The sequence below is a fragment of the Melitaea cinxia genome, chromosome 18 (genome assembly GCF_905220565.1).
Source record: "Melitaea cinxia chromosome 18, ilMelCinx1.1, whole genome shotgun sequence".
NCBI classification, from domain to species: Eukaryota; Metazoa; Arthropoda; class Insecta; order Lepidoptera; family Nymphalidae; genus Melitaea; species Melitaea cinxia.
The window spans coordinates 8,407,119-8,420,709 of NC_059411.1; the positions used below are offsets into that span (position 1 = coordinate 8,407,119).

The 13,591-nt window shown below is 32.2% G+C and overlaps 1 protein-coding gene and 1 long non-coding RNA gene across 2 annotated transcripts in view; one reads left to right on the forward strand and one right to left on the reverse strand.

The window, feature by feature from the left end:
- Window positions 1–8,149, reverse strand: part of LOC123662245 (C-1-tetrahydrofolate synthase, cytoplasmic) — a 28,759-nt gene extending 20,610 nt beyond the window's left edge. Inside the window, exons 1-2 of the mRNA XM_045597116.1 lie at window positions 8,080–8,149; window positions 2,912–3,110 (exon numbers count right to left, since the gene is read on the reverse strand). Coding sequence (XP_045453072.1) covers window positions 2,912–3,110; window positions 8,080–8,117 — 237 coding nt within the window. The 5' untranslated portion in view covers window positions 8,118–8,149. The remainder of the gene's footprint in view (window positions 1–2,911; window positions 3,111–8,079) is intronic.
- LOC123662250 lies at window positions 4,190–4,614 on the forward strand. The gene is made up of 2 exons (XR_006744462.1): window positions 4,190–4,246; window positions 4,319–4,614. It is a non-coding gene; the product is annotated as an uncharacterized LOC123662250 (long non-coding RNA).
- Window positions 8,150–13,591: the final 5,442 nt, after the last annotated feature.

Here is a 13,591-nt window from a genome sequence, read left to right on the forward strand (position 1 = left end):
CTTAGTAGTCTTGGTGATTTTACGTTTCCTCCATATTTTTGCAGCTTATCCATAGGTGATCTGGATATCGCCATGCGCCGTTTGATTTCGTCTATACAGCCTCCGTTGGTCGAAATCAACCTAAGTTATAGTTAGTTGGAAAAACGGAAGCTGGGAGGGCATTCTAAATTCCAATTTAATATATATTTCTGAAATCATTACGTAATAATAATAGTAGTTGGAACTCTTTTATTTTTTCTTTTCGTTTTATGAAAGGATCCTTCTGAACTCAGAAAAGGCCAACTACATAAAAGGTCTCGTAATCTAAAACAAGCAACCTCCTTTTAACACGGACTGTGTTCAGCAGCTATTGTATAATGCTACAAGCCGGAGACCGACAGTCAATAAAAATGGAAATGCTTGAGTTTATTCAATAAAGCAAGTAGTCTTAGAAAATAACTAGATAAATACGAACGCCTGTTTCTAACCGACTTCAAAAAAGGAGGAGGTTTCTCAATTCGACCGTGTATATAAATATTTTTTTATGTGTGTTCGCGGATAACTTCATCCTTTTTAAACCGATTTTTTTTTGTTGGAAAGGAGATATCTCAAGGGTACCATGATAAGGAAACCAGAATCTGATGATTGCATCCAAGAGAAATCGAGGTAACCTTCGAAAATCGTAGTGGCCACTAGTGCGTTTGTTAATTTGTTTCGACTACTTATATATTACTTGTCGATGTAATTGAACTCGGTTTTTTTCTTCGTTTGCTAGCAAACACAATTATTATTCAACAACAATTATAATAAAAATAGTAAACAGTTCAATATCAAATTGTATTTATATCACACGAGTTAAGGTCGCAGGGTATCGCGCATTATAAAATTATCGCCAATTTTGTTTGTTACGTTGTGCCTCTTTATATTATATGATATAAACATACAGTATATGTTATTTTTCACAACAATATGACCGCTATGCCGTGTGCGTTGTACGTATATATTTTGTTTCAGGGTAGACGTAGAAGTTTTTATGGCGGCTCCTACCTTTCCTACAATATTTACAATTACATTAATTAATTTCCTACAATTTACCATTACAATTACAAATTACAATTACATTAATTAATTTCCTACAATTTCTACAATAATATAATAACATTCATGACTATTCGTGTTCATTGGGAAATGATATAAGCGCTGTAGTATGAAAAAAATATAATAAGTGATACCGCGCAACATCTCTTGCGAGAAAAAGAGAAAAGAAATTAATACCTACATCTATTCTTAAAAATATCACGCCAATCGTTTTTTAACCAACATAAAAAGGAGGAGGAGGTTCTCAATCCGACTGAATATTTTATGTATTTTACATCAGAACTTTTGATTGGGTGGATCGATTACGATGATTTTTTAATCGAAAGGTGATGCGAGTCATGTATTTAAATTTTATTGAGATCTTACAAATACTCTATGAGTAATCTCTAATAATGCGTATTTACTTATCCATTTTTTCGCCAATCGTCGTTGTATTACACCTCATAACTTTCTAGTGGGTGGACCGATTTCGATAATATTTTTTTAATCGATAGCTTGTCTCATAGTCTCGTTTAAAATTCATCGAGATCTGATGAGTATGTTTGAGTAATCTTTGATAATACGTATTTATTTAACTTTTTAACCGACTTCCAAAAAAGGAGGAGGTTCTCAATTCGACTGTATTTTTTTTTTATGTATGTTACATCAGAACTTTTGACTGGGTAGACCGATTTCGACAAATTTTATTTTAATCGAAAGGTGGTGTGTGCCAATTGGTCCCATTTAAATTTATTTGAGATCTAACGACTACTTTTCGAGTTATATCTAATAATGCGTTTTTACTTGACGCTTTTTTCGTCGACCTACGTTGTATTATACCGCATAACTTTCTACTGGATGTATCAATTTTGATAATTCTTTTTTTGTTAGAAAGAAGATATCCCTAGTTTAGTACCATGATAAGGAAACCAGGATCTGATGATGGGATCCCAGAGAAATCGAGGGAAACTCTTGAAAATCCGCAATAACTTTTTACTGGGTGTACCGATTTTGATAGTTTTTTTTTTTTTTTTTTTTTGTTGGAAAGAAGATATCCCTAGTTTAGTACCATGATAAGGAAACCAGGTTCTGATGATGGAATCCCAGAGAAATCGAGGGTAACTCGAAAATCCGCAATAACTTTTTACTGGGTGTACCGATTTTGATAATTTTTAATTTAATCAAAAGCTGATGTTTATCATGTGGTTACATATAAATTTTATCGAGATCTGATAACTACTTTTTGAGTAATCTTTGATAACGCGTAGTTACTTGATTATTTTTTCGTCGATCTACGTTGTATTACTCTTCGATGTAATTGAAGTCGGTTTTTTTTCGTTTGCGAGCAAACACAATTATTTTGTCTAACTACTTTGTATTACTTATCGGTGTAACTGATGTCGGTTTTATTTTTCGTTTGCGAGCAACACAATCCAGTCGCGTGTCGGAGGTGATACACACAATTATTGTATTTTTATACAAATCTACAAATTTTACCATCGACGTCACCTCCTCAAATCTTTATATAAACTTTTGATCAATAATATAAACACCCATTTGATAACTGTCCACAGTCAATACAGATGATTTAGCGTGGTACAACATTATAATGTAAATAAAAAAAAGACAGTAAAGTATTCTCAAAAGTCCTGTTATTTTTCTTATATTTTTATTATCCGTAACTAATATAAATATTGTACTGATATTATAAATGCAAGTTTGTGAGGACGGATGTGTTACTTTTTTACAAAACCTGTCAAAATGATTTTAATAAAACTCCACACAATACTGCCACACGGTTAGATATAACGCGGGTTAATCAGCTAAGCAAACAACATATAAAAGGTAATATTACCTCGGCCTGATTGTAGTCTCGAGGCAGTTTGATGTGCTCAGCCAAGATGCCAATGTTCTCCGCCGCTTTCAGCTTCATACGGATGTAAACGTTGGAGTCCTCCCGCCCGCCCACCTGCACGATGGCCAGCCGCGGTTGAAACCCGGGGCTCTTGCGACGCATCTCTGACACTTGTTCACGAAGATCATTTTCGATCGCTCTGTTTCGTATACAAACAAATAAACTTATGTTTTATAACATATTTTAACTAAAATAATTGTTTTCATTCAGTTTTGTCATTTTCCATTACAACATTGAACATAACGCACCTTTAAAGTGAAACCTTTACTACCTTTACTAAACGAAAATTTTCATGAATTGAGTTATCAATGCCATCTATCTAAAATAGACTTAAACTACAAGATAAGCTTGTCTTTTCTTAAAAATGTCGTATTTTACGTCATCTAGCGGTAAATTAAAGCGTTACTAAACCGAGCTATGATCGGCTCACTAAATACAATATTGTGTCTTTACCAGTAAGAACACGATCGTAGACGAGTGACAACGAAATTTTAAAACAACAGTGCTATTATTTGTATAAACACGGCTGCAAGTCACAAAAAAGTCAAGTTGTGGATTTTTTTAAAATAGGTATAGTGTTTTTATTTGTTTAGACACAGTTTTCGTGTTATAAAATTACGCAATTCATAATTCAATTTCATTGATAAAATGTTACAATTTGTAAAATCACAGTTTACCTTTATTTTTAAGCAATTCATCCAATACTCGATCCGATACTCGAGAAGAAAATCTTATTGTACAAGGTCCTAGCAGTAGAACAAGATCCCATTCAACTAGCTCAGAATCATCTTCGAGTTCATCATCAATAAGTTCAAGTTCATCATCTTTATCTAGTTCATCTGAATCGGGTAAGGACTTTTCCCCTGATGAAGCAGATTGCGATCCTGATTACATACCGGCAACCCCACCTAGGCATATATCATTTAGCCCAACACCTCAAAGTACTATTTCTATGCAACTGTTAGTTGAAAAAAATGATAATTTGGGTTCTCCAAAAGATAACAGAACTCCGAAAAAACGAAGTCGCAAAGGGTTTAAAAAACTATCAGTGATGCAAGATGCTAAAAGACTTCGTAATATTGGCAGCAATATACTTCAGTTTCCAAGTATAAAAAAGTCATGCCAAAGAAGCAGATAGGACCACCATCTAGGGAAAAATGTAGATTAAAGTGCAGCTAAATAATCAAACAGAAAGACAGAGAAATAATTTTTGACAATTTTTGGAAAATGGGAGACCTATCTAGACAAAGAAATTATATTGCAAAATGTATTGAGGTTATTAAACCCAGATATCAGTATAAAGTTCATTACAGTAATAGAGGACCTAAACATTCATTTTCATTCCAGATCAATAATTGTAAGCGCCGTGTATGTAAAACTTTCTTTAAAAACACATTGGCTATTAGTAATCGACCTATCGCAACTGTTATATCAAAGAAAAACCAATCGGGAACGGTTGACGAAGAACTAAGGGGTAAACATGGGAAACACAACAAAGTCAGCTTAGATATCATTAAAAGCATAAAAAAGCACATAGACTCAATCCCAAGGATATATCCCAAGGATATATACTGATTGATATTATTATTCCAAGTGATTGTCAGGATCTCTCTTTATTTTGTAATAAAACATTATTAATTAAATGTTAGTTTTTATTTAAATTTATTTAGTAATATTATAACACCGCATTAATGCCAACAGCTTGTACAAATCATCCATCCCGAGCGGGAATCGAACCCGCACACCATCGGTGTTTTAGGCGACTACACGCATCACTACACCAGAGTGGTTGCTATATAATATTATACCATAATGAACAAATAAAATTAATTGTAAAGTGTTACTATAATAATATAAATCAAAATAAATAATGCTGTAAATAAAAAAAACATACTTTTTTAAATCACATGTCATAATATAAACAGAGATCTATCATAGGATCTCATTAAATATCTTAAAGAATCCCGAAGTCAGACTCTATTGAGAAAAAACAGTGACTTTTTTCTAATATTCGCTCTCCTGTAAAATTTCATAATTTCGTTTAGTAACGGTTTCACTTTAAAGGTGCGATAAGCTGATTGAGAAATTATAAAAATAAATTTAGAAGTAAACCCAATAATAGCCAATTGCTATCTATACTAATATTATAAAGCTGAAGAGTTTGTTTGTTTGCTTGATCGCGCTAATCGCAAGAACTATTGGTCTGATTTAAAAAATTCTTTTAGTGTTAAATAGCCCATTTATCGAGAAATTCTATAGGCTATTTTTTTCAAATTAACGCGGGGCACGGCTTGTATTTATTAATTTTTATAATGACAGTTTTAAAAAACAATTTCTTCACTTCAAATGACTTTGACGGAAGTTTGATGCCTGATTGTTATGTTCAGGAACGGTACGCTTTACTTACGTAACATGAAAATGATCCGTTCTTAATATAAAATTTAGGCATAAGTGTGTAGAAATTTAAAATTATATTGTATTCATGATTATTCAGTGATTGGGCTGTCGGTGGCTAGACCTGAATATGGTCACCTGTAAAAACTTTTATAGGTATTACGCATACACTTTTATAGGTATTACGATACAATTATCCTATATTTAAATCTGGAAGCCGATCCAATCCAAGTAATTACAGGCCAATATCTGGTTTGCCAGTTATGTCGAAAATATTCGGGCGTATTTTATATAATCGTTTAAATGCGTAATTGTCTGAAAAACAGTTTTTAAGCAAACGTCAATATAGGTTCCGCCCAAAGTCGAGTACTCTCTCAGCTGTTGTAGACTTAGTTACTAAAATTAAAACTAACATTGATAAAAAAGAACATTGCATTAGGTATCTTTATTGACTTAAAAAAGGCCTTTGACACAATAGGTCATCAAAAGCTTTTATCCAAATTATGTAACATTGGCGTAACTTTAGCGGCGTAGCGTTTAAGTCATATCTAACAAATAGACAGCAACTAGTTAAAATTAATAAGTTTTCTAGTGCTTCCCAAAATGTAACGTACGGTGTCCCTCAAGGATCTATTTTGGGACCTTTATTATTTTTAATTTATATAAACAACATTGAAAAGATAGGATTGACCTTATACTATATGCAGACGACACTTGTCTTTTTTACTTCCATAAATCTATTCATGAAATTATAATAAATTCACAAAATGATCTCAATTTAATAAATGAATGGCTAAAACACAATTTACTAATAATCAATATAGCTAAAACTTCATTTATTATTTTCTCTGCTAAAAATAAAAAGATATCTGACTTCACTCCGCTGACGATAAACAACGATATACTACAGCGCTCTCATCATGAAAAATACCAGTTAGGTTAGACGACAAACTAAATTTTAAGATACATATTAACCATATTAAAACAAAGTTACAATCAATATTAGGAGCAATCAACAGGATCTCCACTTGTCTACCAAAAAGAATCCGAAACATTTTATAGATATAATTCATTAGTAAAATCACATTTAGAATATCTAATACAGGTTTGGGGATCCGCTACTACTTTAAATTTAAATACTTTACAAAGAATACAAACTAGGATAATTAAAATTCTATATAACTATCACTACTTTACGCCAATGACACAACTTTATAATAACATATGTACTGCAGTGTAATACGTATGCTACCCGCCAAAATTAAGTATTCACATTAGCCAGTGAGCGAAAACCAATACTGTCTAATGCCTAGTTCCTTAAAATTCGCTTAAATTTCGAACACGACCACGAACAGCAGGCTTACTCTTGAAACTCAATCCTATTTGAAATTTAGGATTGGGATCGAGAACTTGTCAATCGGTACTCTTGAACACTACACTAGCGCACGATTTGATTCAATTACAGTGGAATTTTATGTAACTAATAGAAATTGGGATTTCACGATCTTAAACATTTTTTGCACTCTTGACAATATTTTGACGTTGACTATCGACTTGGAAATCGTGTTTGGGATCGAATTTACTCATTTCAATAAAGTTAACTTTTTAGTGTTCGATTGTGTATCTTAAAGTGTCTTTTATTAAGTAACTATGTATATTTTTGTTTTATCAACAATATCACAATTACAGTATTTATTAAAATAGAACTAAATACTTAACAATTAGTCTTTTATCCTCTTTTAACCTAAAGTAGCAGTTTTTAAATATAAATCACAGTATTTATATCTCTGATATTTAAATAAAAATCACAGTATTAAGGTATCTAATATCTTTTGTTTTAACTACATTCAATAAACTGTTGTATTCACTAATTTAAGCTTAACACTGGTAAAAGTGCAGAAATTATTACAGAAGTAAATAAAGAAAGAAGATAAGTTAATTATAAATATAAATTAAGAAAACGCGTAATTGAGATAATTTGAAATTTAGAAGTCTCGAAATTGCGCCAGTCGTGAGCTTTTTTTAACAGCAACACACATTATGCCAGGATGTATAATATATCTTGCCTTTTCATGCTTAAAAAAATCAGTTTTAGGTTTAATTTAAGGAATTACAATATAAAATATAATAATTAATTATTGGAAACACATTATAATTTAAAAAACATAAAATTTCATGAGTTAAATTTTATTTTCTAATTATTTTTTATTATAATGGCTATACCGGAAACCGATCGTCAATTTGATTCCAATTTCAATTCAATTGAAAGCTCGATTTGGTCAAGAGTACCAAAATATTACAGATTGGAACTGGAACTGTATTGAGTTCGTGTTTTTGTGAGATTGGGATTGAAGTCAAGAGTAAGCCTAGAGTTCCGGGCATACGTGAACATAATTTAAACGCCCCTTAAATCAATCGAACTATATTTAAATGAGAAAATTATTCTTGCCGTATATATCCACGTCAAAACTTCAAACTACCTACTTACAAGCAATCACATGAAAAAAGCACCTTAATATAAAAACTACCTATATTGTTATAGTAATTTAAAAACTTTTTAAAATCGTGTAACTGAAATGACATGCTATAAAAATAAATAATTACTATTTTATTTTTTATAAATAGTTGTGCAAATGATTTGTTATAATATATAAAAAAGATACATTTTAACAGATAATAAATAGTATAAATGTACAAAAAGAGGGTAGTCATACCGTGCGACCTCGGTTCCCGAAATTCTTTTAGCAGACATAGTTACAAGTGGACCAACGCAAGACTCTAAAACCACTGAAACTGCTAAAACGACGATTGCTTCTCATGTCCGCAACCTTAGATAACCCTCGATCATATCAATAACCGCTCAATTTTATTTATCTGTCTGTCTTTTAACTTTAATATAAAAACACATACTGATGATATACATACAAATTAGGTACAAAGTTTTTGTACTTTTGACTTTAATCGTGACGTAAAAAAAACAAGTTAACTTGAGTTATTCTATTGGATATGTTAAAGTATTATACACATTCGGGATTGCAATTACGATTATAATTTTGTTACAGCAGCTATATTAGTGTGCAGTCTATATATATAGTATGCCTACATATACGTAGGGCACCTAGATTTAAATTAAGAATGCATATTGTATAAGATAATTATTATAGTTCTAAGTAGGTATTGTAAGTATGCTTATTAGATTAACAAAACAGCTTTATTCATTAAATGTAAACATGTAAAATATGACGTATATCTTTAACTACCTATCTCAAGTTTATCGTAATGAATGATGATGAAAGATAATAAGAAGTTTACCCAACACCGATATTTTCTTACAATAGCTACTATAAAATATAGTTTAACTAAATTAGATTGGGTATTTATTATCTTTTTTAATGTATTCACAAATTAGAGATGTTTAATAATAAAATAAATCGTGTTTGTAATAAAATGAGAATTTTACACAAAGCATATCTATATATTATTATGAATCCTTTACGGTAGGTAGGTACTTTGAATAAAAAAATTATTAAGACCGCCTAATCTCTGACGACCGTTTTCAATAATGTAGATATCTATCTCTGGTTTTGCCTACTAGTGATTGACTTTTGACACAATTTTGTATGGAGCTTACGTCAAAATAATATCTCTGATAAGCAAATTTAAAGATAGATATGATATTGAAATTGACCTTAAAACGTCTTAACGAACTTTAGTAGGACATTCACTGTCAAGTAGCTGATGTTATAAGTTATTGGAACGAAGTTCCTTACGGCAGGCTTGACATTTGGATGGGCGACCGAACTGAAAAAAATGTGATACTAAACCCGTAAGAAAAATATATAACGGAAGTGACGTAATATCAGTCACACTAATATCAGTCACGCGACTGTATAATAAGACGTTTGTAAAACTAAAATATTACTAGTACACTTTTTTTTTTAATTATTTATGTAATTTTATGCTGTCGACAAAAATAAATAAAGACAAATGTTTTTTTTTTTATTTCACTTAATAGTTTGAATTATTATTATTATTATTTTGTTTGATTTATTTTATTTTACGGTATTTGTTATTTTGTAAAATACTAAAATTTCTAAATACTTTTATGTACTTAATTAAAAACTAATCAACAAAATTAAAAAAAAAATCAAGAACTTGAAAATATATATAAAATTCAACATGTTTTTTTCAAATTGTGTTGCTTCTATACTATCCGAAGGAATTTCGTTCCTACCTGGTGTCTCATGAAACCACATATTATTTAATATTTTTATACTTTAAGCTTACTTACTTTAAGCTTAAGCTTTAAATTTCCGTTCCAGCGCCATCGACAAAAACGTTGCCGTTTCATCCGTAAAAACTTTTCCGGCTAAAGAAGTTTCACTTCAAAAAATTATTAAAACAGAACACGAACAGTGAATAATAATCGATACAATGGACAGTTTTACTATAAATAAATCGCTGTATTCTGTATCTAGAATATTTTTATTGACGTATTTTATTAACCTCTATTTAGGTAACAATCAAATTTGTCTGTTTCATTAATAAGTTACTAGTAGGTATAAAGTAAAAAATCGTATTGAATAATACTTATGACTTACCGCCGACAATCGGTATAAAACCTCCCTGAAGTGTTTACATTAAGTAACCAGCGAACTATATTGTTTTTCATGGTAAACTTTTAATTTATATTGCCTCTGATAAATTTTGTTAAAGTGAATTTCATAACCATAACTTCTAAACGCGTACAATGACAAACAAACTAAGCATTATCGTAATGAGACGCTGAGTACGTATTAAATTCCTTATCATTAAAATTGTTTTAATAGTGTTTGTTATTATTAAGCTGTGTGGCTACGGCAGTAAAGAATATAGCCGCCTCCTCTCTTCCCGTGGCTGTCTTAAGAGGCGACTAAGGGATAACACAGTTTCACTACCACCTTGGAACTTAAAAAACCAACCGATGGCGGGATAACCATCCAACTACTGGGTTTGAAATACACAGATCGAAGACGGGCAGCAGCGTCTTCGGTGCGACAAAGCCAGCCCTGCGGTCATCAACCCGCCTGCCTAGCGTGGTGACTATGGGCAAAACACATGAGTTCGTGCCATAATGTCTGACGCGAACTTGATGAGGCCTATGTCCAGCAGTGGACTGCGATAGGCTGAAATGAATGTTTGTTATTTATGTATTATAATAGTTGATGAAATTTATGTGACGTAAGGCGAGCCTTCAGCGATTCCACTAGCCGTATATGTGTAAAATAAAGACTTCGCAACGATTTTCATACAATATTGTTTATTGAGAAATGATTCTAATTCTAAACGGTGTATCGAGATGAAACCTAAGTATATGCAATTTTAGGATAGACCTCCAGAAATATACCTAACTCTGAAAAGTGAAACTAAATTCGTGTAGGCGATCTTGCATGCAATATTATTTTAATTATCTCTGTTGTATTAAATTATACTTACTATTTCATTTTTCCTAAACATCAGTTCAGTTCAGTCTATTGCAGTCCACTGCTGGACATAGGCCTTTTTTGACCCAAGGGAAACCCCTAACGGATACCCACGGCCAGGGGGAGCCGCGGGCTATGTCCTATTCGCACGGACTAAAACCCTGTGTGTGTGGGCTGTTCCTTCTCTCAGTGAGTAATTTTAGTCATAAATATAAAGCAATTATAAGTGTTGTTATTTTTTAAAGGTTAATGTACTTATTTAAAGGACTATTCGATCGATTTTTGACGATCAGATCAAAATCAAAACAGTACTTGGTATTAACTTGCAAGTTTACGTTAAGATAAAACCATTATTACGTAGGTACCTATTATTTAGGGATCAATTTACAAAATATCAAAAAAATAAGTTAACACTCTTAAATGCTGCCTGCTATTTGCTAAACTGTTTTTTGTACTTATGTGAGAAAATTATGAAATTATAAATTAAGTATACCTACTTAAAGAAAGAATGACTGTACCTACCTATGCAGTTAATTTAAAAATTGTGCAGCCACGGATAAACTGAAAACTTTGTCCAAGTATCAAACTAAATTATTGACGGTTGTATTAAATAAAAATTTAAAACTAATTTCAATCAATATAATGACAGAAAAAAGACAAGCCCAAAATTTCGCGTGACTCGACACGCAAATGGTCAATTTTTATTAAAATATTTTGACTTCTGTTAAGTTAACCATTTTATTGTATTATCATTAACCAACAAATACATCGATGTCGGTATATTATTTTATGCGCATATTTAAAATTGAATAAATGTTGACTTACTCGATTACAGCATCGATGTCGTCTTGATTTTTCCACATGTTTGTGTACATAGGCACTTATTTACATTAAAACATGTAAAATTAGACACACAAGGCTTCTTCTTAGCGACTGGCCGACTGATGCTTTAATGACAATATATTAGAGTAACTGTGAAACAGGCGGAAAACAGGTTCTGTCAGTCGTATGTATACATAAATAATAAATATAATTATTGAGACTCTTGGAAGTTTACTTATAATTCAATCCTTCTATTAAGTATTGACGCGTAAAAAGATACTATTCGTAAACATTAAATGAATTTGTAAAATGTATAGAAGTATGTAGGTAGATATTCTAAAAATCCAATAATTGTGCAAAATGTTAAAATAGTTATTGTAGTGATAGTGAGTTAAGAAAAATGTGTCTTAACACTTAAACTTGTTTTTTTGTCGTGCTATTTGTAAGACCATAATTAAGTTTTCAGATATTAAGATCGTCTACAATGCGAACCGCCTGGAGGTGAATGGAGTTAAATTGTTTGAGTTATTATTGGGGAACACCTGTATTAAAGTTCTAACAGTACCCAACACGAGGACTGACCTGAACTTCGTAAAGCAAAGCCGATGTTTTGATGTGAAATATCGTCCTACCCTGCTCAGAAATCCTAGCTTTTTGCAGCCACTGGCTTTGCTCTCCAAGTGATTCCGGAATTGTACCTCTTCTATCATTACCAATCTCAATGATAACAATAATTTTATTAATGTTCAATGAAACATCTGAAAACTTGGCACTACAGTGCAAGATGTATCCTTGTGGAGAAACGCGCATATGGTGTCTACGAGGGATTAAATTAGACGAAACTACGTCTGCCTTATTTGGAAACCTGCTCCAAGGAGGTTTCGCTTTTAGAAATAAATTGTAATCTGTCCCCCATTTCAACACCATAAACATAACATAAAATAACATAACATATAATAAGAATAATAAATAGTTTGGGTGAAAGCACTGAGCCCTGAGTGATTCTGGCAGATACATTCCCTACTATAAGTAACGATGGACATAGGCCTTTTTCTCCTTGAATTAGAGTTTCATCCACTGCGAGTAACAATCACAATCAGGCATTTATTTTTTCATATCAGGCTCCCCACTGTCCTTCCTATTTTTAAGACACTGTATTCATCCATATATATATATATATATATATATATATATATATATATATATAAAAGCGAAAGGTCATTCATCACGAAATCTCCAAAACTATAACACCTACAAACTTAAAATTTGGCAGGTAGGCTCCTTATAGGACGTAGACATCCACTAAGAACGAATTTTACGAAACTCGACACCTAACAGGATAAAACGGGGGTCGGAACGCTTAAACAGATAGTCGATTCCATGTTCATCATCATCATCATCTTCACTTTAGCTTGATACAGTCTACTGCTGGACTTAGGCCTCCGCAAGTTCAAGCTCCTCATGTGTGTTTGCCATAGTCACCAGGGTGGGCAGTCGGATTGGTGACCGCAGGGTTGACTTTGTCGCATCGAAGACCCTGCTGTCCGTCTTCAGCCTGTGTATTTCAAATCCCGCAGTTGGATGGTTATCCCGCCACCGGTCGGCTTTTTAAGTTCCAAGTTGGTAGTGGAACTGTGTTATCTCTTAGTCGCCTCTTACGACACTTATGGGAAGATAGGGGGCGGCTATATATTTTATTGCCGTAACAACACAGAGATTTTGTCCAAATGAAAATCCAGTAATAAAATAAATAACTACCGCAGGTTAGCTGGAAGAGACTTCTTCTAGAGTTATCTCTACCGGCTTTCTACAAATAAATTATATAATGACTGAGCGCAGTAGTCAGTGGTCGTCGTCCGGACTACATCTGACGCCCGTTAACAATAGTTTTCATTCATTAGTTTTGTTTCATTGCATATTGGAAAATTACTAAAATCGGAAA